General features: G+C 41.8%; 1 protein-coding gene across 22 annotated transcripts in view; it reads left to right on the top strand.

Moving 5' to 3' along the window:
* Positions 1 to 588: 588 nt before the first annotated feature.
* Positions 589 to 23,132, top strand: part of USP34 (ubiquitin specific peptidase 34) — a 280,867-nt gene continuing 258,323 nt past the window's right edge. For 15 of the 22 annotated variants that reach the window (XR_010599944.1, XM_042857217.2, XM_065589647.1 and 12 more), the window contains exon 1: positions 589 to 903. Coding sequence is in view for 16 of the 22 variants with exons in the window: in XM_042857217.2 (XP_042713151.2) it covers positions 861 to 903 (43 nt within the window). In the remaining 6 variants the exon portion in view is untranslated. Of the gene's footprint in view, positions 904 to 981; positions 1,702 to 10,087; positions 10,295 to 10,641; positions 10,787 to 23,132 lie in introns of those variants that run through there. The other 7 variants (XM_065589652.1, XM_065589650.1, XM_065589644.1 and 4 more) reach the window with 6 other exon arrangements.

Here is a 23,132-nt window from a genome sequence, read left to right as displayed (position 1 = left end):
TGTACATTTTGGTAAAGGTACATTCAGGCTAAAGGTGCCCTCTTCCGGTGCTGAGAACTGCAAGCTTTATCTGAAAAACGTATGTCTCAAATGAATGTGGGGGTTGAGTGACCTGTGCTGAATATGTGATTAGGGCAAGTGACTGCACATGGGTAGCTGCAAAGGCAAGATGTCAGTCCTAGATTCCAGTGCAAACTTTGCATTTCTTTTTTAAAAAATTGCAGTGTTAAAGAAATAAAATATTGTTCCAAAGCCTGGCGTTTTTTCTAAAAGTGTTACATTTCTCACTGATTACAGTACTAAGAATCATGAAACGGCTCCAGGCAGAGCAGATCGCTGTTCAATGAAGCCATGAAGGGCCTTCGGGTCGGGGAGAGGGAGTTGAGGGGATTCCCCCCGTGCCTTGGCCCTCGGGTGGGGGAGGGGCAGCCTGAGCGAGGAGCAAGCTGCAGCCGACGCCATTTTACGCTTCCGGCCCCAACTTCCGCCCCCCCCGCCGCTCAGTCCGGGGTGGGAGGGGGAGAGGGCCGGCCCTGGAGGGAGGGGCGAGGGCGGAGGGACTCGGCCGCCTCCGTCCTCTGCCTGGTCGGAAATAGCCGAGCTGAGCCCGAGCGCCCGCCCCCCTCCTCCTTCCCCCACAGCAAAATGGCGGCGCGTGGAGTCCCTGGGAGCCAGTGAGTGACTCGGCTTCTCCTCCCCGCCGCCGCCGCCGCCGCCACAGGCTCATTTGCATTGATCAGCCGCCCCCTCCCCCTTCCCAGACCGGCCCCTCTCCCCCCCATCAATCATCAATCAGCACCGAGTGGATCAATCAATGGTCGGGAGGAGGCGGCGGCGGCGGCTGCTGCTGTTAATGAACAATGTGTGAGAGCTGCGCCGAGCTGCTGGAGGTGTTAAATGAGAGTAAGTGCGGCCGCCCCCTCGCCCGGCCGGGCCCCCCCGCAGGCGGTATAACGGCCTTCCCGCCCGGCTGGGCCTCCTGTGTAGCGGGGGTGGGCTGAGGAGACCCCTCCGTACGGAGTAGGGATAATCCGTCCGGCTGGGCCCCGGGCGGGGTCATAATTCTCCCCTCCGGGGCCCCGCAGTGCAGGGAGGTCGTGCCGCCTCGTAACGCTGCTGGGCCTCCCCCAAAGCCGCCTCCCGGTGGCGCCCAGTCCGCTCCTTCCAGCGCGGCCCGGGAAGCCGCAGCAAGGCCTAGTGCTGCCGGGCGAAGAGCTGCGAGCTGCTCCTGTGGCTGAGGAGCTGGAGACCAGGCCCGGGCAGGTTCCCTGTGAGCAGAGAAGGCGGCTCTGGTTGGGAGGATGATCCGCCCCCCACCCATTATATTTGATGTCCGCGGCTGGGCAACAGGCTTGCGTCGCTATTTTCAGACGGGGCTGGCTGGGGGGAACCCGGCCCTGGCACGCGTCTGTCCCGGCTGTGAAACGGTTTCTTGGGCCGGCGAGCGCCCTGGTGTTTCAGAGCTTGAGACTTGGCTCTTGCCTCCTTCCAAAGTTCCCGCATCACAAGTGGGAGTTACCTAAGGCGGGGGGCTCGGGGCCCTGCACGCTTGCAGCCCTGGGGGTAGGCCCTCCATCCCACCGCAGCCGAATCCGGTACAAAGCATCTTTCACCTCCTGTGCAGCAGGCCTTGGGCATCTCTTGGAACCGGTTCCAACTAAGCTGTCGGGGGCAGGCCCAGTATCTCGTCCGTAATGTTGTGTACGTAGGCAGTGTTTAATAAATAAACCAACTTAATCAAATACCTTTGGTGTGGAGATGCTGGGGTGTTTAATAAACACATCTGTGTGTAAATCTGTGACTAGAAGCAAGTTTGAAAAGGTTTACATTTAATAAATGCTATTTAGATATTAATGTATATACAGTTTAGAGGCAGATCTTACTGTGATGGAGTGAAATGTAGATCATTATACAAGTACTATCTTAGGACTCATTCCCTTTTTAACTCCTGAGAGGCCTGATCACAGGGGTTGTTCAGTTTTAAAATACATTGATACATATCACTCTGTTTACATGTGTTTTTAGTGCCCCCCTTTTTTCTTCCTGTAAACACTTGCTATTTAGCTATGATCAACATTGCTATTTTTGAGCAATATTTTAGTTATAAACCCAAGTGATAGTAGGCCCAAGGGCCTGGAGACATGCATAAAACAGATTACAAGTTAACCCCAGGCAACGGTTGATTGTTAAAATCACTTTACTAGCTGGTTTGATCAAGTTTGTAATTTTAACATCTTGTTTTGAGCAGTGCTTGTTCTCATTGTTTACTTATGTTAATCATTATTATCCTGAGAGACAAGGAGGGTGAGGTAATGTCTTTTGTTAGACCAACTTCAGCTCTGTTTAAGCTTGAAAGCTTCTCTCTCACCAACAGAAGTTGGTCCAATAAAAGATATTACCTCACCCACCTTGTCTCTCTAATATCTGGGACCAACAGGGCTACAACAACTCTGCATACATATGCTATCCTATCATCCCTCCCTCAGTACAATATTTGGGGTGGAGCATAGGGCAAAATTTGATAAAATGTAGATTGTGTGTTTGATCTGCCAATTTATTTCAAACAGCTGATCTTTAACAGATTGACTGTAGGACTAGTTCAGTTATCAGTGGTGTATTAGTCTGATAACTTTATTGGAAGGGAGAATTCATTTGGTAGTGGCCTGATGGCTTCAATGTATAAATTTAATAAAGATTGGTCTGTTTGAATGTTAATGTTTTACGCTGGAATAAAACATAAATTTAAATGTGTGAAGCCTAATGTTGATTTCTATAACTAATCTAGTTTGGAAACCATTTTTAAGTTGAGGTTCAGATAATTGGATCGTTCATTAAAGATAAGTGTTCGATGTATGCCTTCTCTTTTTAACAGTGGCCTATCTGTAAATAGGGTAGTAGGTTCTGTATATTTTAATGATGTGATCTTGCTATTCTTAAATTTGAAAAGGGAAGATGACTTTGGTAGTTAATTTCCTGGGGAAAATTATGCTTCCTGTTGTCTTACATTTAACCTCCATAAACTCTGTTCAAACAACATAAAAAGCTGTCTTAAACCCACAGTAACAGTGTCATTTGTAATAAGGCTGAATATAATTTTTTGTGTTTAGACATTAAAATACTGGTGGTGTAATATATAAGCTACCTGGAAAAGCTAAATGTAATAGAGTGAATTAAAGAGGGAGTCCTAGCTTTATTATTAATATCTTTATTTGTATAGCTTTACTTTAGTGCCCTTGCATTATTTACATGAATTTTTAATTTATATGCACCAAAAAAATCATTGCATACCTCATTTAAAAAAATATATTTCAGTAAAAATGAAAAATTATAGTAAGAATGAGATCATGCCCAAAATGTGTGAGCCTGAGACTGCTAGCAACTTTCTTTCCTGTCTGATGAGCATTTGGGGTTGCCTCTTAACTGTACTAAAACTACTGAATTAGTATCTTGATAGAGATCCAGGAATGTAAACTGAAGTTCAATGGCATCATCTTGCTTCACTGTTAGAGGGCAGTTAGTACAGAACAACCTCCCCCCCAAAATACTTCTTCCTTTTGTCTTTATTTAATTTAAAATTCCTGATGTAATTATCTGGCATTGTTTGTATTACAGGAGATTCAGCAAAGAAACAGACTGCTGAGCCTTGATGCTCTCTTGAGAGCACATGGGAATTCCCTATTTTGTTCATCGGACAGAACGATGAATTTTACCAATTTAGACTCTGATAGTGCAAATACTTATGCACAAGCTTATCTTTAAGCACATTAGTAGTCCTGTTTGACTTCAGTGTGATAAAGCATGTGCATAAGTGTTTGCTGGACTGAGGCTCCAATCCTGCAATGACCTCTGTACTGGTACAGGGATCTCTGCCTGCTCGGGGAGCTCATTGCAGGATCTCAAGTCCTTAGGCTTGATTCTGTAACCTATCGCATTTGTCAAAGGGTCTACATATGAGTAAATACTACTCAATTTGAGTAAATGTAGCAATATTTGGGGCCCATTATTTAAAAAAAATTGTAGTTTTTATGGATGGTAATGATCAGTGTAATTTATTTTTTAAAATACAAAGCTTAAGTATTTGAAGCATGCCAAACTTAGCTGTTTAGCACCCTCTTTTGCTAGGCATTGTACAAACATTTTGAAATAAATGGTCCCTGCCTCAAACAGCGTATGAGCCAAGAAACATGTTCATAGCTGGTATACATTTTCCAGCATGTGATGTGATAACACTTACAGCTGCTATGTTGTGTACTGTGACTGTGTACCAACCGTCTAGGGAAAACAGAAAATGTTGTACATGCATATGCCTAAGGATTCATGTGGGTACCAGACTAAAAATGGTAATATTCCAAGAGTTAAGAATGGAATATATTTATAAATCATGCATCTTTAAAAAACAAAACAAACATGAGTTGGGCATACAGAGTGTAGTGACTTTTTATAAACTCCAATGGCTGTCTTATTTGGCAAGCATTACAAAGGCCTGTTCTTAGTTACACTTGTCACTGGTCAGGGCTTGCTGCACCTTTGACTTCTTCTCACATCTGAGTGCAGCCCTCCAGGTAACTGGCCTCTTGCCTTCATCTGGCCTCCTTCCCTGCAGGCTCTGCTTCTCTCTCTCCCTTGTTCTTTAGGGGCTATCCTTTGATCATTTCCAAAATCCTTTGTTTCCTCATTGTCTCTTGAACCTGCTTAAACCAATTGATGTGGCCAACCAGGGGGTCAGGGATAGACTTCACAGCAGTTGCTATCAACTAATTGTCTCCCTTCCTGCATAGATAGTGACCCCTCCCCCCCCCTTGTAATCATATAACAAACAGCACAATAACTAGCAAACAGATGGGCATATCATAAAATATTTACACGCAGCTTCATGTCCTTCAGAATTTTCAGATGGTCTGCAAAATTTTTTACAAAATAAACTGATGCATTTTTAAATTAGAAACCTATCAAACACTTGAAACTAATTTCAGGGGTTTTGCTAGTATTTATAACTTAGGTACTGAAGGCAGCTGGTTTGGCCTTCTATCAGATACTCTTGAAGGGATATAATACATATCTAGTAATGCATGAGGACTAAACCTTCCTGGAGGATGCAGAGATCCTAGTTACATTGTGTGCAGTGGAACCTTCTTTTAGTGAACCTTTAGAACAGTGAAACTGTACTTACAATGAAGTAGAACAAAAATCCCAAATTTTTCCAGTACAGTGTAATGTTTAATTTTTTGTTATGGGCAAAAATATCACTAAGGCGATCTACACTGTCAATTGAGCGACAAAAATTTTGTCCTTCAGAGGTGCTAACCCTTCCCCCCTTTACTCCCCTTGGAAGGACAAAAGTTTTGCTGCGACAAGTGTCAGTGTGAACAGCGCGTTGTCGGCAGGAGCGCTCTCCTGTCAACAACGCAAATGCCACTCGTTGGGCGTGGAAGTATTTTGTTGGCAAAAGTGCTGAAAATACAGAGTACTTGCTGTGCAACTATTGTAGGCAGAATCCTGCTACACCTCTCCTAGTCATCGAATTGGCCTTGTCAACACTGGTTCTCCACTTGTGAGGTTCTCCCGTCTCTTGTCATTATATAATGTCTGCATCTGTAACTTTCACTCCATGCATTTGAAGAAGTGAGGTTTTTTTACCCACGAAAGCTTATGCCCAAATAAATCTGTTAGTCTTTAAGGTGCCACCGGACTCCTTGTTGTTTTTGTTGATACAGACTAACATGACTATCCCTGATACTAGTCATTCAATGGTTATCATTAAATTTGGAAGTTAATGATCTTACTTGTGTAGAGCCAGCCTTTGTAGTTTTGGAGAGGCCTGAAAAACAACATTTTGCTATATCTGTTGCTGCCAAATTTAATTGTTTCCTGTCCACCATTATAAAGTCTCTATGTGCAGAACCTTGCAAAAGATTGTGGGGTGGATTTGTTGGGATAACTGACTCACTTTTATATAAAAAGTGTGTTAGCGCAACTGTGGGAGAAGTGGAGCCATGCTGCTTGTTTCTTGAAAAGCTAGCAATCAATTTACATAGCTTTGAAAACATAAGGTAGATATTCTTTGTAAGGGGACAGGCTAGCAATTTTTAAAAAATGAAAATAGATTCTTTACATAAATAGTTCCCTCTCCTGGGGTTGCCTGTGACCGTGAGCTTTGTAGAGCCTATCTTGGAGTAGGTGAGAATAACCAGGAAAGAAGAAGAAACATAAAAGTAAAATGGAAAGCGAGACACCCTCACCCTTAATAAAACTGACATATTAAACGAAAACCATTACTTTAAAAAGCAAAAACAAAGGTGAGAATAAAAGATAATGTCTAAATAACTTTCACGTTAATGTTTGTAATTGTAAAGCAGTTTGAAGATGAAAAGCACTCTATAATTGGTAAGAATTCTAGCTTAAAGAGGTTTCCAAAATTAGAAAGATGCCTTAGTTTTTTGAGTATGCAACTTTTAGAGTTTGCCGTTATTTGGTCTGAACTAAAATAATACTGTTTTTTCTTTTGTCCTGAAATTTGTCTGATTTATACTACTGAAGATAGTTCTTTCCCATTACACAAACCAGTCTATTATTAATGCTGAAGATTAGTTATGTAAATCCAATTCTGCTCAGTTTTATTGTGTTATGAACCAAATACAAGCGGTTACTACAACCATTCTCTTGTATATCATGAGTATTATGATTTAATCTTGTGATACTGGATAAGTATTTCTTATAGTAGGAAATGGTATTGGGGAAATCACATTATAGCAGTGACTCTCAAACTTCTTCATATTGTGGATCTTTTAAAGATAGAAATAATTGATGGGCCACTACCTTTCCATATACCTGATCATGATTCTGCACAGTCTCTACAGTAACAGTCCTTCTCTTGCTTACATGAGTAAATTATTCAAATAGAATTAAGGAGACAAGATAAACTTGCTTTAATATGATTATGGATGTCCCTTTGTCACTTCTGCTAGTGTTGAACTTGAGACCAAATAATTTCCTGTATAGGAAAGTTCCCACTCAAGAAGTTTTCTTCCAACTTTTTGTGGGGTGTTTGGTTTTCACTCTAACAAGAAGTGGGTTTGGTGTCTTTAAACTTGTGGATGTTCCAAGCAGATCCTGAGACATGTGCCAGGTGTGTTGTGCTTCCATAAAAGTTCCTGACCATGCAGCTCATTACAACATTGATTCCTGTAAGACAGTGGTGGGCAACCTGCGGCCCGTCTGGGTAATCTGCGGGCAGGCCGCCAGACAGTTTGTTTACATTTGCACGGCTGTCCGCAGCTCCCAGTGGCTGTGGTTCACTGTTCCCGGCCAATGGGAGCTGTGGGAAGCAGCGGCCAGTTTGTTGTAAACAAACTGTCTGGCGGCCCGCCAGCGGATTACCCTGACGGGCCGTCCGTGGACTGCAGGTTGCCCACCGCTATTGTAAGAGCTCTGCTGCTTCAGCATCTCCCTGATGTTAGGAGTGGTTGTCTGTCTGATTTAGAGTAGGATGAGCAGGGTGGATTGATTTTAATTCAAAGCGATTTAAATCAGCAAGTAGGCAACCTTAAATTAATTGCTTTTAGTTGTATTTTGCTCTGGTACCTTTTAGTTATTTTCCTAAAGAAAGATTTATACATACTAGCTGATAACCATTAAAACATATTATTTGCAACTACATTTAGCCTTTATGCAAAATTTGGTACTACATTTTACTAACCAGGAGGCTACAATATATCTATATAAATTTATTTAAGCATCTGTTTAGCTTAACTTACATTATTCAGATTATTAATTTTTCCATCTTTTATTATGTTAGAAGATGGTGAATGATACAGCTGTTATTTACTAAGCAATGATTAATTTTTTACTTGAGATTTGTGTCAGCCTCCTTGGATGAAAATTTGTTTCAGCCATTTTGTGTTTAAAACTAACAAAAGTAGTATTATCTGTAGTTAATGAATTAAACTGATTGTTTCTAGTCACCATGCTCTTCAAGATTTTAGAAGTAGTAGAATTCATCTTCTCAGATCCAGTTTTTGTTCATAGATTGGAAGAGGAAAACAAGCTCTCCTGCTTTTTCATCTCCCATTTGGGTTCTTTACTTTGATTGAACTAGTCATTGAATTGCACTAGCTGAATAAACTGATCAGAAAATAGGCTCTCTGCACCTGCAGAGGAGGCTGCTGCTGTAAAAAGCTCCAACTCTGGTACCAGGTGCTTAGCGAGGAATTCCACCGGTTCAGTGGCCTGATTTTCTGTAAAATTTGGTAGCAGACATTTACTGCTTAATATTTGTTTGTATTTAATGATTATAGTAAGGTATGCCTTAATATAGGTTGTCACTTTCAAATTTAATTTTAAATGTTTAGTTTTAAAATTTTAACCTGTAGAACATAATTCTAATTCTTAAGACCATAAGAATGGTCATGCTGGGTCACACCAATGGGCCATCTAGCTCAGTATTCTGTCTCTGACTGTGGCCAGTGCCGGATGAACAGAACAGGGCAAGCATCGAGTGATCCAATCCCTATCGTCCAGTCCCAGCTTCTGGCAATCAGAGATTTAGGGACACCTGGGACCATGGGGGTTGTGTCCTTGACCATCTTGGCTAATAGCTATTGATGGACCTATCCTGCAGGAACTTACCTAATTCTTTTTTGAATCCAGTTTTACTTTTGGCCTTCACAGCATCCCTGGGCATCAAATTCTGCAGGTTGATTGCACTGTGTGAAGAAATACTTCATTTTGTTTTTTTAAACCTGCTGCCTATTAATTTCATTGGGTGACCCCTAGTTCTTGTATTATGTGAAGGGGTAATCACCACTTCTTTAGTCACGTTCTCCACAACATTTATGATTTTATAGACCTCTATCACAGTGGTACTCAATCATTCCAGACTACCCTGTTTCCCCGAAAATAAGACATCCTCCGAAAATAAGGCCTACTTACAGTTTTGCCTCTCGTTGTAATATAAGGCATCCCCCCGATAAGACCTCCCCGATAATAAGGCATCCACCGATAATAAGGCATTTTTCATTTCTGAAAAATAAGACATCCCCTGAAAATAAGACCTAGCGCATCTTTGGGAGCAAAAATTAATATAAGACACTGTCTTATTTTCGGGGAAACAGGGTACTGTACCCCTTTCAGGAGTCTGATTGGTCTTGCATGCCCCAATTTTCACTTCACTTTAAAACTACTTGCTTACAAAACTAGACATAAAAATACGAAAGTATCACAGCACACTATTATTGAAAAACTGCTTACTTTCTCATTTTTACCCTATAATTATAAAATAAATGGATTGGAATATAAATATTTTACTTACATTTCTGGGTATAGCATATAGAGCAGTATATACAAGTTATTGTATGACATTTTAGTTTGTACTGACTTTGCTAGTGCTTTTTATGTAGCCTGTTGTAAAACTTAAGCAAATGTCTAGATGAGTTGTTGTATCCTCGGGAAGACCAGTGTACTCCCAGGGGTACACGTGCCCCTGGTTGAGAACCACTGCTTTATCACATGCCCCTTAGTTGAATCTTCTCTAAGTTAAACATCTTTAAGGCTGTGTTTATGTCACGGAGGTTATGGAAGTCACAGAATCCATGACTTTCAGAGACCTCGTGACATTCTCTGCTTCAGCCCCAGAGGCTGCAGGATTCTGGAGCTGACAGCCAGTGGGGCCCTGGCAGGGTTCCAGTGACTGGTGACAGACTCTTGAGGGGGCTCTCCTCAGGGTTCCAGCGCACGGGGGAAGGGGACTCCTCGGGCAAGCGGCTGGGGGTGTCCCATTTTCTCTTTGGGAAATATGGTCACCCTGCAGCTCCCAACTGCAGTGGGCGAAGGGTGAACTCCACAGCCCCCAGCTACCACAGTGATGGGGGAAACCATGGAGCTGCAGCAGCAAAAGTCACAGACAGGTCCCGGCTTCTGTGAATTTTTGTTTATTGCCCGTGACCTGTCCATGACTTTTACTAAAAATAACCATTACAAAATCTTAGCTGTAAACATCTCTCCTCCAATGAAAACTGTTCTATACCCCTAATCATTGTTGTTGCCCTTTTCTGTACTTTTCCCAATTCTAATATCTGTGTTTTGAGATGAGCTGGCCAGAACTGCATGCAGTATTCAAGATGCAGGTATACCACGGATTTATATAAGTAGCATTATGATATTTTCTGGTTTATTTTCTATCCCTTTTCTGATGCTTCCTAACATTCTGTTAGCTTTTTTTTACTGCTGCTGCACATTGAATGGATATTTTCACAGCACTATCCACGATGATTCAAAAATCTCTCTTGAGTGGTAACAGGTAAATTTAGACTCCATCATTTGGTATGTATAGTTGAGATTGTTTTTTCCAATGTGTATTACTTTGCATTTATCAACATTGAATTTCATCTGCCATTTTGTTGCCTCATCACCCAGTTTAGTGAGATCACTTTATAACTCTTCCCCGACAGCTTCAGACTTAACTATCTTGAGTAATTTAGTATTGACTGCAAACTTTGCCACCTCATTGTTCACCTCTTTTTCAGATCATTAATAAATATGTTGAACAGCACCTGTCCCAGTACAGATCTTTGGAGGATCCCACTATTTACCTCACTTTGGTGTGAAAATAGACTATTTCTGAGCTTTGTTTCCTATCTTTTATCTAGTTACTGATCCATGAGAAGGACCTTCCCTCTTATCCCATGATTGGTTAGTTTGCTTGAGAGCCTTTGGTGAAGGACCTTGTCAAAGGCTTTCTGAAAGTCCGAGTATATTGACTGGATCACCCTCAGATAATTCTAATAGATTGGTGAGGCATGATTTCTCTTTACAAAAGATATTGTGTTCATCTATGAATCTGATAATTCTGTTCTTTACTATAGTTTCAACCAATTTGCCTGGTACAGTAGAACCTCAGAATTACAAATACTTTGGGAATGGAGGTTGTTCATAACTCTGAAATGTTCATAGTTCTGAACAAAACATTATAGTTCTTTCAAAAATGTATAGCTGAACATTGATTTAATATAGCTTTGAAACCTTACTATGCAGAAGAAAAATGGTGCTTTTAACCATCTTAATTTAAATGAAAAACCACAGAAACAGGTTTCAGAGTGGTAGCCGTGTTAGTCTGTATTAGCAAAAATAATGAGGAGTCCACATAATCACAGAAACAGTTTCCTTACCTTGTCAAATGTTGTTTTTAAACTTTCCCTTTGCTTTTTTAGTAATTTATGTTTAATACAGTACTGTACTGTATTTGCTTTCTTTTTGTCTCTGCTGCTGCTTGATTGTGTACTTTTGGTTCTAAATGAGGTGTGGGGTTGACCGGTCAGTTCGTAGCTCTGAGGTTCTACTGTACTGAAGTTAGGCTTACCTAACAATACTATAATTGCCAGTATCCCCTCTGGAGCCTTGTTTAAAAATCGGCATTATTTTAGTTGTCCTCAAGTCATCTGATACAGAGGCTGATTTATGCAATAGGCTATGTATCACAGTTAGGAGTTCTTCAATTTAATATTTGAGTTCCTTCAGAACTCTTGGGTGAATATCATCTGGTCTTGGTGACATATTTAATTTAAATTTAAAATGTTTTTAATTAATTATATCAAGTTTTATCCACCCTGGGGATGGGCAGCTTTTATAAGATAATCATTGGGTCAGGACTTTTGCATGTGAATGGGTAAAGTGGTAGGGCCTTGGAGAGCATCCATTCCTTGATCTTAATCCTGCCTCTGACCCTGGATTCTTGCCTCCAGATTTTTGAAGTGCCAGTTATATGGAGGAATTTCTGTAGTCTCAGGGAGACTATGCCATATGGACATTGCCATTTTGGTATGTTTTGGATTTTTTTTTCCTGCTCATTTTGCTCCCCCTGTGCTTCTCATAGTGGAGCGTATGGCCCTTTATTATATTAGGATTAGTTCTTACCCTGTGGCCTTCATCCTTTACTGCTTTAATTTCTCCAGGTCACTTTGCAATTTGCTGTCTCTCCTTGTGTGTTTTCAACTAACAGTGATAGAAGCAGCTCTTCAGACTGCCTGGAAGTGTTCTATGTTAGGTGGTGCACAGACCACAAGTTGGCATTGTGGGGAGGGGAGAAGTATCTGCCTCTACGAATCTCCTTTCTTGGTTTCTTAAGTCCCTACCCCTTTCTTTCCTATATTTTCTGCCCTATATATCTAGTTCCCACTTTCTTTTTTTTATTTTTCCCTGATCTGCAGCCTATCTTATTTATTGCTTTTCTCTTGTCTGTCCTCTTAGTTTTCTTTTATTTTTCTATGTGTATGTTTTTCCTCGCTTTCTCTCCTAATTTCTGTGCTCTCTCCCCATTCTTCATTCTACCCCCAGGCTTCCTGTTTTATTCCTGGCTATGTTCTACTTAAAATAATTCCACATAGAACTGCCCTCTTTCATGGTAGCTGACATTTCCAGTTGTTCTTAGTAGGACAAAGGACACAGGCTACTTGCTTAACTCTCCCTGAAAACATTGTGAGGCTGTGGCCATTTTGAAAGAAGGCGTTTTACCTGAGGGCAGCTATGACCTCAGTCCAGCTGAGAATCATTGGAGATGGCACCAGTTTTGAAATTTTCTATGGAGGAGGAGATTTTTTATATACCAGCCTCTGCTGATATCTAAACTTCCAGTTTCAAAAACTGATGGCAGAAAAATAAACACAACATAATCCTATATATTTATTTTGAAAGGCTTCCTATTGCACCAGATCTCCTGAGCAGATGGTAGGAGGGGGAAACTAGGTGTATATATGGAAGGGTGAATGGAACAGGAAGGAGGGGGGGAAACTGGTGTGTTACATGTGTGCAAATGAGTGTGGGATACAAGGAGGAGGGAGAAGTTGGATGGTTTGTGCTGTGAAATGTAGGGAGGTGCAAGAGTTGGGGGATTTTTGGAGGACAGGCGCTAAGGAGAAACTGGGATGGCAGTGCAGTTGGTTTGCACTGTGGCAATGCATAGTAGCTGTAAATGCCAGCAATCTTGCAAGTATGTTCTGCTGCTTTGTGCTGCTCCCGAGTGGCATAAAACAGCTATAAAGCATACTGGTGAATATTGCCATAAAAGTTAAAATAAAAAAAAATACTTCAAATAATCAGATCATTACATTGTATGGTAATATTCTCATTGGGCTTCTTGTTTGCTATTCATGTATGACATTTTTAATAAAAAAAAATAGAAAATTCACACTCAGACTGTGTTAAGATAGAGTGAAGAGTTGAGAGTGCATATCAGTAATTTAGGGTAAAATATCTTACAGGGATGTTGTAGTTATCCCTATACCAAGTATTATATATGCAGGAATTCAGAGTTAAGATTTAATTTATAGGAAATTCAAACATGTTATGTTATTGAAATGTATAGTTAAGGCACCCAAACAATCCTAATGCTACCATATGTGGAAATGGCAGAGGTGCTTAATGACTTCTTTGTTTTGGTTTTCACCAAGAAGGTTGGTGGCGATTGGATGTTTAACATAGTGAATGCCAGTGAAAATGAGGTAGGATCAGAGTCTAAAGTAGGGAAAGAACTAGTCAAAAATTACTTAGACAAGTTAGATGTCTTCAAATCACTAGGGCCTGATGAAATGCATCCTAAAATACTCAAGGAGCTGACTGAGAAGATATCTGAGCCATTAGCAATTATCTTTGAAAAGTCATGGAAGACGGGAGACATTCCAAAAGACTGGAAAAGGGAAAATATAGTGCCCATCTATAAAAAGGGAAATAAGGACAACCCGGGGAATTACAGACCAGTCAGCTTAACTTTTGTACCCGGAAAGATAATGGAGCAAATAAATAAGCAATCAATTTGCCAACACCTAGAAGATAATAAGGTGATAAATAACAGTCAGCATGGATTTGTCAAGAACAAATCATGTCAAACCAACCTGATAGCTTTCTTTGACAGGGTAACAAGCCTTGTGGATAGCGGGGAAGCAGGAGATGTGGTATATTTTGACTTTAGTAAGGCTTTTAATACTGTCTTGCAGGACCCTCTCATAAACAAACTAGGGAAATACAACCTAGATGGAGCTACTATAAGGTGGGTGCATAACTGGTTGGAAACTCGTTCCCAGAGAGTAGTTATCAGTGGTTCAGTCATGCTGGAAAGGCATAAAGAGTGGGGTCCCGCAGGGATCGGTTCTGGGTCCGGTTCTGTTCAATATCTTCATCAATGATTTAGATTATAAGTGTGCTCTCTATGCCATTAAGTTTTCAGATGATACCAAGCTGGGAAGGGTTGCAAGTGCTTTGGAGGACAGGATTTAAATTCAAAATGAGCTGGACAAACTGGAGAAATGGTCTGAAGTAAATAGGATGAAATTCAATAAGGAGAAATGCAAAGTACTCCACTTAGGAAGGAACAATCGGTTGCACACATGCAAAATGGGAAATGACTGCCTAGGAAAGCATACTGCGGAAAGGGATCTGGGCGTCATAGTGCTAAATATGAGTCAACAGTGTAATGCTGTTGCAAAAAAAGCGAACAACATTCTGGGATGTATTAGCAGGAATATTGTAAGCAAGACACGAGAAGTAATTCTTCTGCCCTACTCTGCGCTGATTAGGCCTCAACTGGAGTATTGTGTCCAGTTCTGGGTGCCACATTTCAGGAAAGATGTGGACAAATTGGAGAAAGTCCAGAGAAGAGCAACACAAATGATTAAAGGTCTAGAAAACGTGACCTATGAGGGAAGATTGAAAAAACTGGGTTTGTTTAGTCTGGAGACGAGAAGACGGAGGGAACATAACAGTTTTCAAGTACATAAAAGGTTGTTACAACGAAAAGGGAGAAAAATAATTGTTCTTAACCTCTGAGGATAGGACAAGAAGCAATGGGCTTAAATTGTATCAAGGACAGTTTAGGTTGGACATTAGGAAAAACGTCCTAACTGTCAGAGTGGTTAAGCACTGGAATAAATGGCATATAGAGGTTGTGGAATCTTCATCATTGGGGATTTTTAAGAGCAGGTTGGACAAACACCTGTCAGGGATGGTCTATAATACTTAGTCCTGCCCTGAGTGCAGGGGACTGGATTAGATGACCTCTCGAGGTCTCTTCCAGTTCTGTGATTCAATGATTCTATTTAGTGACATGATGGGGGTTGAGGACTGGTAATCTGTGTCTTTAAAAATCAGCTTAATCTCATTTGGGACCACAAATACTAAAATGCCTTAATCGTATGGCTGTTGCATTTTGTCACTACAGGGAAGAATTGTAGTTGTTTGGTTGGCTTCACTGTACGTTTCCATACTTTAGCATGTGTCGATAACATTTAAGTTTGAAATAAAGAAAATATATTTTCACTATAGTTTTTATATATATTTGACAGTACTTTGTGTATAGTCTATTTCACTGATTCTTGTCTTTTCAATCAGTTTCCCATGTCATTTGCCTGGATTGCTCACATAACAACATGGAGGAGTGAGACTTTTTTTAATAAATAGGAAAATATGAGTGTAAAATCACAAAAATTTGCAGGGGGATTTGGGGGCACATATAATACCTGAAACTACTTACATTGATGTAACACGAAGTTGACCATGTCCTTTTAGGATTCAATACCTCTGCTCCTGTGAGGGCTGAGATAGCTGCCAATGCCCAAATCTTAAACATTTAAGAATTCCTCTAACAAAAACGGGAAGAGAAGCCTTAATACAGCTCATATTTTTAATAGGAAGGGAAAAAAGCAGAGTTTTATTTAAACTTTTCAGGCCTTTCTTATGCACCAGAAAAAGGTCTTATCCAACACAGTGCCTACATTTGTGTTTGTTTGCCATCAATAACAAAAGAGAGAACACAAATTAAAATAAATAGTTCTCGATTTATATGTGTACGTACAAAATATAGGCTGCCTGAAGGCTCGTCCAGTTCACTTCTTGGACAAGACTAATTCTGTATGCACAACATAATTTTATATATATGCTCTGAGACCCATGTTACTGCCTTTATGCTTTTTAATATAGCTCACAATTTTCAGTTCTCTCTATTCAGTCTGTATATAAAAAGGAAGACACAATTTTTTTTTACAGTTTTCTGTCTTGTACGTAGGTTCTGGCCCTGCATAAATATTAATCTATCTGTATAATCTTCCATATATTCAAAATTGCTGTCATCGCAGTTTAACATCTTTAAAATTGAAATGTCTCTTTAATATCTACGTTTGTGTTTTGTTTATTTGACTATTTTGTGATGTCTACATCCTTCTAGGCAGGGCCGGCTCTAACTTTTTTGCCACCACAGGCAAAAAAGAAGAGCTCCGCCCCGCCGTACCCACCCCCCCAGCACTGCGCCGCCGAACACCCCCCCCCAGCGCCGCCCCGCCGAAATCCCCGCCCCCCCGAGCACCACGCTGCCCGAAGCCCCCCCCGAGCGCCACGCCACCCGAAGCCTCCGCGCCCCTCCAAGCGCCACGCCGCCCGAAGCCCCCGTCCCCCCTCCGAGCGCTGTCCGAAGCCGCCGCCCTCCCTCTGAGCGCCGTGCCAAGCCCCTGCCCCCCACTCTGAGCGCTGCCCAAAGCCCCCGCCCCCCTCGACTGCCGTGCCGCCCGAAGCCCCCGTCCCCCTTCCGAGTGCCATGCCGTGCCAAGCCCCTGCCCCCCCCAAGTGCCGCCCAAAGCCGCCGCCTCCCCTCCGAGTGCCGTGCCGCGCCAGCACCAAGCCCCGCCCCCTCCGAGCGCTGCGCCGCTCAAAGCTCCGCCCCCCCCAGTGCCACGGAACCAAAAAGAACCCTCCTCTGCTGCCCCGACAACCAAAAAATAAATAAATAAAAAGCCGAAGTGCTGCCCCGCCCCAAGGTGCCGGCCCTGCTTCTAGGTTTATCATAATATTTTTAAATGAATGTTTTTAACTACAATTTGATTTTGCACTTGTGTAGTGAGTAGAGTGACCAGATGTCTGGTTTTAGAGCGGAACACCCGGTCGAAAAGGGACCCTGGCGGCTCTGGTCAGCACCGCCAATCGGGCCGTTAAAAGTCTGGTTGGTGGTACTGTCCGGAGCCAAGGTAGGCTAGTCCCTACCTGTCCCGCTGCGCCCGGAAGCGGCCAGCAGATCTGGCTCCTAGGCAGGGGGACCACGGGGCTCCGCATGCTGCCCCCGCCCTGAGCACCGGCTTTGTTCCCAGCCAGTGGGAGCTGGGGGAGGAGGGAGGCGGTGCTTGCGCGCGCGAGCAAGGTGCCGTGGAGTCTCCTGCCCCCTCCCCTCCACCTAGGAGCCAGACCTGCTGGCCGCTTCCAGGGCGCAGCACGGAGCCAGGACAAGTAGCCCTGCTGAGCAGCTGACCGGGAGCCGCCCAAGGTAAGCCCGCGCCTGAACCCTGAGCCCCAACCCCCCAGCCCTGAGCCCCCCAAACCCTGCAGCCCCCTCCTGCACCCCAAACCCCTCATCCCTGAACCCCATCCCAAAGCCCACACCCCCTCCTGCATCCCAACCCCTGAGTCCCCCCCAACCCTGGAGGCTGCTTCTGCACCCCAAACCCCTCATCCGCAGGCCCACCCCAGAGTACGCACCTCCAGCCCAGAGCCCTCACCCCCTGTACTCTACCCCTCTGCCCTGAGTCCCCACTCCAACCCGGAACCCCCTCCTGCATCCCGGAGCCTGCACCCCCATCCCAGAGTCTCCTCCCACACACCAACCCCCTGCCTCAACCCACAGCCCCCTCCCACATTCCGAATCCCTTGCCCCCCCATTCTGGAGCCCCCTCCTGCACCCTAAACACCTCATCTCCAGCCCCACTCCAGAGCCCGCACCCCCAGCCAGAGTCCTCACCCCCTCCCACACCCCAACTACCTGCCCCAGCCCAGAGCTGCCTCCTGCACTCTGAACAACACCTCATTTCTGGCTCCACCCCAGAGCCTGCACCCCCATTTAGAGCCCGTGCCCCCCCCCGCACTCCTGCCCCAGCCCATTGAAAGTGAGTGAGGGTAGGGGAGAGTGAGCCACTGAGGGAGGGGGAATGTAGTGAGTGGGGGCGGGGCCTCAGAGAAGAGGCGGGGCTAGGGTGTTTAGTTTTGTGCCAATAGAAAGTTGGCAACCCTAGTGGTGAGTGACCTTTAGATATAAGATATCGTGCATAAGTCTAGCATGGTGGTTGTCCTTGAGGTCTAATTACAGTCTGTTCTCTTAGCCCTCAAATTCTTGCTAAAAATGTATTTATAATCTGAGCTTCATTTGTTTACACTTGGAATTATACAGTCTCCTCTTCTAGTTGATTTGCATTTCTCATCTTTTGCAATCTCCTAGTACCCTGTAGGTTTTTAATTGTCCTTTTCTTGACATGGAAACTCATAGTGGGTTTTTTTTTTTTTTTTAGAACTATGGTGTACATCAGCTATTCACATTATTATAGAGAGGTCTGATTGTGATGCCATAGTTAAGATTACATTTAATTTTTCACTTAAAGCAGGGTAAAATGGTGGTTTAAATAAATGTAAAAGGCATTTCCGTTGAGTCTTATGTTTGTTCAGGCCCCTCTAGCTAACAATGGCATATTATTAACCTATTAAACTTTTTAGAAAGTTGAAACATATTTGAATATTCTGGGAATAGGCATCCTAGAAGAAAGTAAACTGATATCAAGCAGTTATTAACAATAATTGTTTAACTTAATTTTACCTTTGGGGCCCATTCAGCAGCTCAAGTTATTCTTAAGTAGTGTCACAGTGACGATGGAGGTGGCTTAACCAATCATCATCTTACCTTTCTAATTTGTATGTTACAGTTCTGTTTGAAATGTTTGAAATGTGTTGATAGTGTGAGGGAGAACTGTACGTCTTAGAGGACTCCTTCATCTATCCATTATGGAAACAGAATACTGGATTGACTTGCAGGCTTTGGGTCTGAAACATCAGTCCTCACTTTCCTCTTTGTCACAGCTTTGTATCAAAGGGATCCTTGTATAGGCTGCAAAGTTCAGATGCTGCTGTACTTGTCTGCTGGTAGTCTTTAGCCCTACGCATGTCACGGGCGGGAGTGGGGAAGTGCCATCTCCAAAGTACCCTCCCTGCCTGTGTTCAGTGTTTTTGTTTACTTGTGTTTCACTGCTCCTACTCCTGGGGCATGTTACGAGAAGGCTATAGGCATTTTGGAATATCAAGGCTGTCAGCTATGTCTTCACGGAGCTGAAGCAACCGTGGGATAGATAGACAGGCATGCTGAAGAATTTCAAAAGCCATAATTTATATCCACCTGTTTGAAACCTGGGATGCAGATTCTGGGCTAAGATTAATAGGCTGTTGACTGGAACAGCCAGAGTGACTGTCATAATGCAGAAACTGGCTTAGCCCAGTCTTGATAGTGTGACTGTGAGGCAGCAGTACAGAAAGTCAAAGGTGGTGGTGGAGTGCACAACTAGAAGATTGGAAGGTGGACTAAAACACCTTGCTACCCTGGATGATGCAGCAGTAAGATGGCTGAACAGTCTAGATACTGACTTGTGATGCATATGAAATAAGAAATACCCTCCCATTGCTCCCTCTGTGTGCTGGCTGAGCTATAAATAGCTTAGGACAGCTATTCTGGACTAGATGGACTGATTGTCTGACCTGGGATGGCAATTCGTATGTTTAATTTGTCCATAACAGGTGAAATAACTTGGATTAAATCTCTTTCATCCCTTGGGACGGTGATTCCAGATATTACAAAAGTTTTAATTAGAGGAGAGAAAAGAGAGGTTTCCTAGTGTACACAAGTGTATAAATCTACATAAAGTTTAATACTACCTCCTTAACTCTGAACTTCTTACACAGTAAGTTGCAATATTTTTTATAGATGCTGACCAAAATAAACTTGTCTAGGCTGAAATAAAACTCCAAAAGTTAATAATTTAATAGTATACCTCTCAAAGCAAACTATTGCATGTGTATACAACTATGCCTTCCATTCAACACTGTCAAATGCTTTTGTAGGCCTCAAGGGATAAAATTATGTGCAGATTGAATTGAGTTCTGATGTTACTGGCTCCAAATCTTATTTTTATAAACCTAATTTGTTCTTTGATAATCTTTTAAAAATGTTTTGGTAAGAATCTTTTCCATTATCTTGCATTCACCCTGAGTAAGTGAAACATGCTGGTTTTAGAAGGAGGATTTCCAGGTCAGTTTAAGAACAAACTATCAAATAAAAACCCAACAAACCAAATCTCTCATTACCTGGCGTTAAGATTCAGAGAAAAACGAACCTTAAGAGAATGTTGTTATTTCCTTTAAAAATAAAAATGGAAAGCATATAAATATACAGTTAAACGCCTATTTTTCATGTCAGGTTGATTGTATACAACTAAGTTTCCAAAATTCTGAATGCGTTTTGGAAGCTTTTTAAGCAGTTGTTTAAGCTGTTTAAGGGCATGTCTGCACTTAAAAAGCTGCAATGGCGCAGCTGCCCCAGTGTAGCTCTGCCACTGTAGTGCTTCAGTGAAGCCGCTACTATGTTAACAGGAGAGCTTCTCCTGATGGTGTAGTTAATCCACCTCAGTGAGAGGTGGTCATTATGTTGACAGGAAAAGCCCTCCTGTTGTCATAGTGCTGTGCAGGCTGGAGATTAGGTTGGTATAACTGCATCGCTCAGGGGTGTGGATTTTTCACATGCCTCTGAGCTACTTTGGTATACCAGGGTATGTTTGCAGTGCAGACCTGGCCTAAGATATCTTAAATATGGCAGCATTTTGCCCATACATGGAATGTGGTAAGTGTACTGTAGTCAAGACCCTGTGTATTATGTGGCAAGCTTGACATAATGTCTGTGGCAAGGTTCTTGGATTCTGCAGCGCTCTGATGTGGTCTTAAAGAAACCAAGTATCATGGGAGTTTGTGTTGTAAAACACAAATGCAGATGGGTCTCTGATGTAGCAGGGTGCAATCTCTGTAAACTAAAACATAACAAAATAAACCAGTATTCTTTGAGAATCATGTTGTTATACGTTTCCGATTATGTTTAGGAGGGTGATAAGTGGGCAGAATTAAGGGACTTTTCCCTAATTTCGTGGTTTATTTTTAAACAACTTGAAATTGAGTCAGTTTTTTTGGGGTTTACAATCACTTTTATTTTGTAAATAATTTAGTTCCAAAGTGGCTATGTCTAAGACCCACACAAACCAGTGGGAAAACAATGAAACTGACTTTGTGTTGTGTATAAAGTGTTGTCAAATGTATAAATCAAACTGAAAAAAATACATATTTTCCCCTTTTTCATTTATTGTACTCTTAGGTGTTGCTCATACTAGGTATAAAAAAGTGAGACAAATGTGATTTTTTTTTTAGAGTTGATAGTGTCTCTTCTGACACATCGCATTTATAGGCACTGTAATTTCTGTGTGTAGTGTATTTATTTTAAAGCAAACTTCTGTATTCTCTTAATGATCTCTGAAGTGTTACGTTTCTTAACTTTATCTCCAAGTTAAAAGTTTTTTGCACTGGAATTTTTAATTTTTAGAATTGTGTAGTGACAGTAGTCTATATTGGAGCTTGCAAAACTGTGAAGGAATTCAAGACGAGATTGGAAGCCAGAAAAAACCCTTATCCCCCACACCCAGAGGGGAAGACACCTCAGATCAGTGAGTTTTATTAGGTTTTTCTTAAGGCTGTCAATTAATCGCAGTTAACTGAAGTGATTAATGCAAAACAAATTCACTAGATTAAAAAATTAGTTATGATTAATCACAGTATTAATAACACTGTTAAATAATAATAGAATACCAATTTAAATTTATAACATATTTTCTACATTTTCCAAATATATTGATTTAAATTACAACATACGATACAAAGTGTACAGTGCTCACTTTATATTATTTGTGATTACAAATATTTGCACTGTACAAAAGATACACTAAATAGTGTTTTTCTGTTCACCTCGTATAAGCACTGGAGTGCAATCTCTGTATCGTAAAAGTGAAATTTACAAATGTAGAATTTTTTTTTTACATAATTGCACTCAAAAACAAAACAATGTAAAACTTTAGAGCCTACAAGTCCAGTCAGTCCTACTTCTTGTTCAGCCAATTGCTAAGACACACAAGTTTTACATTTATGGGAGATACTGCCTGATTCTTATTTACAATATCACCGGAAAGTGAAAACAGGTGTTTGCACGGCACTGTTTTCGCTGGCTTTGCAAGGTATTTACATGCCAGATATGCTAAACATTTGTATGCCCCTTTGTGCTTCGGCCACCATTCTCGAGGACATTCTTCCATACTGATGACGGGTTCTGCTCGATAATGATCCAAATCAGTGAGGACCAATACACGTTTATTTTCATCATCTGAGTCAGATGCCACCAACGGTTGATTTTCTTTTTTGGTGGTTCGGGTTCTGTATTTTCCAAATCGGAGTGTTGCTCTTTTAAGACTTCTGACAGCATTTCCCCCGCCTTGTCTCTCTCAGATTTTGGAAGGCACTTCAAATTCTTAAACCTACTTTGTTTTTTTTCCTCTCAACTTCTAAGAATCTGAAGTGTCTATATTTGAAAGTTGTTTGAAATTAGAGACCAGTGTTTCTACTATATAATCAGTGAATGAAAATGTTATTTTTAAAATTATAAAGGAAGTGTTCAGAATGTCAAGATTCTATTTTATGCTGGTTAAAAAGCAATAAGAAAATTTTAGAACGATTTAGAAGCCTAAAGGGGAATAAGAATAGGTGGAGTTATTGTTGGCAGGAGAGAGGAATGTAACTAGTGGGTAAAAAGAACAGGAGTACTTGTGGCACCTTAGAGACTAACAAATTTATTAGAGCATAAGCTTTCGTGGACTATAGCCTACTTCTTCGGATGCATACAGAGTGGAATAAATATTGAGGAGATATATATACACACATACAGAGAGCATAAACAGGTGGGAGTTGTCTTACTAACTCTGAGAGGCCAATTAAGTAAGAGAAAAAAAACTTTTGAAGTGATAATCAAGATAGCCCAGTACAGACAGTTTGATAAGAAGTGTGAGAATACTTACAAGAGGAGATAGATTCAATGTTTGTAATGGCTCAGCCATTCCCAGTCCTTATTCAATCCTGAGTTGATTGTGTCTAGTTTGCATATCAATTCCAGCACAGCAGTCTCTCGTTGGAGTCTGTTTTTGAAGTTTTTCTGTTGTAATATAGCCACCCGCAGGTCTGTCATTGAATGACCACGAAAGCTTATGCTC

Source organism: Chrysemys picta, chromosome 3, assembly GCF_011386835.1.
Source record: "Chrysemys picta bellii isolate R12L10 chromosome 3, ASM1138683v2, whole genome shotgun sequence".
Taxonomy (NCBI): domain Eukaryota; kingdom Metazoa; phylum Chordata; order Testudines; family Emydidae; genus Chrysemys; species Chrysemys picta.
Note: the sequence above shows the minus strand (reverse complement) of the source record. Positions and strands in the feature narration are given on the sequence as shown.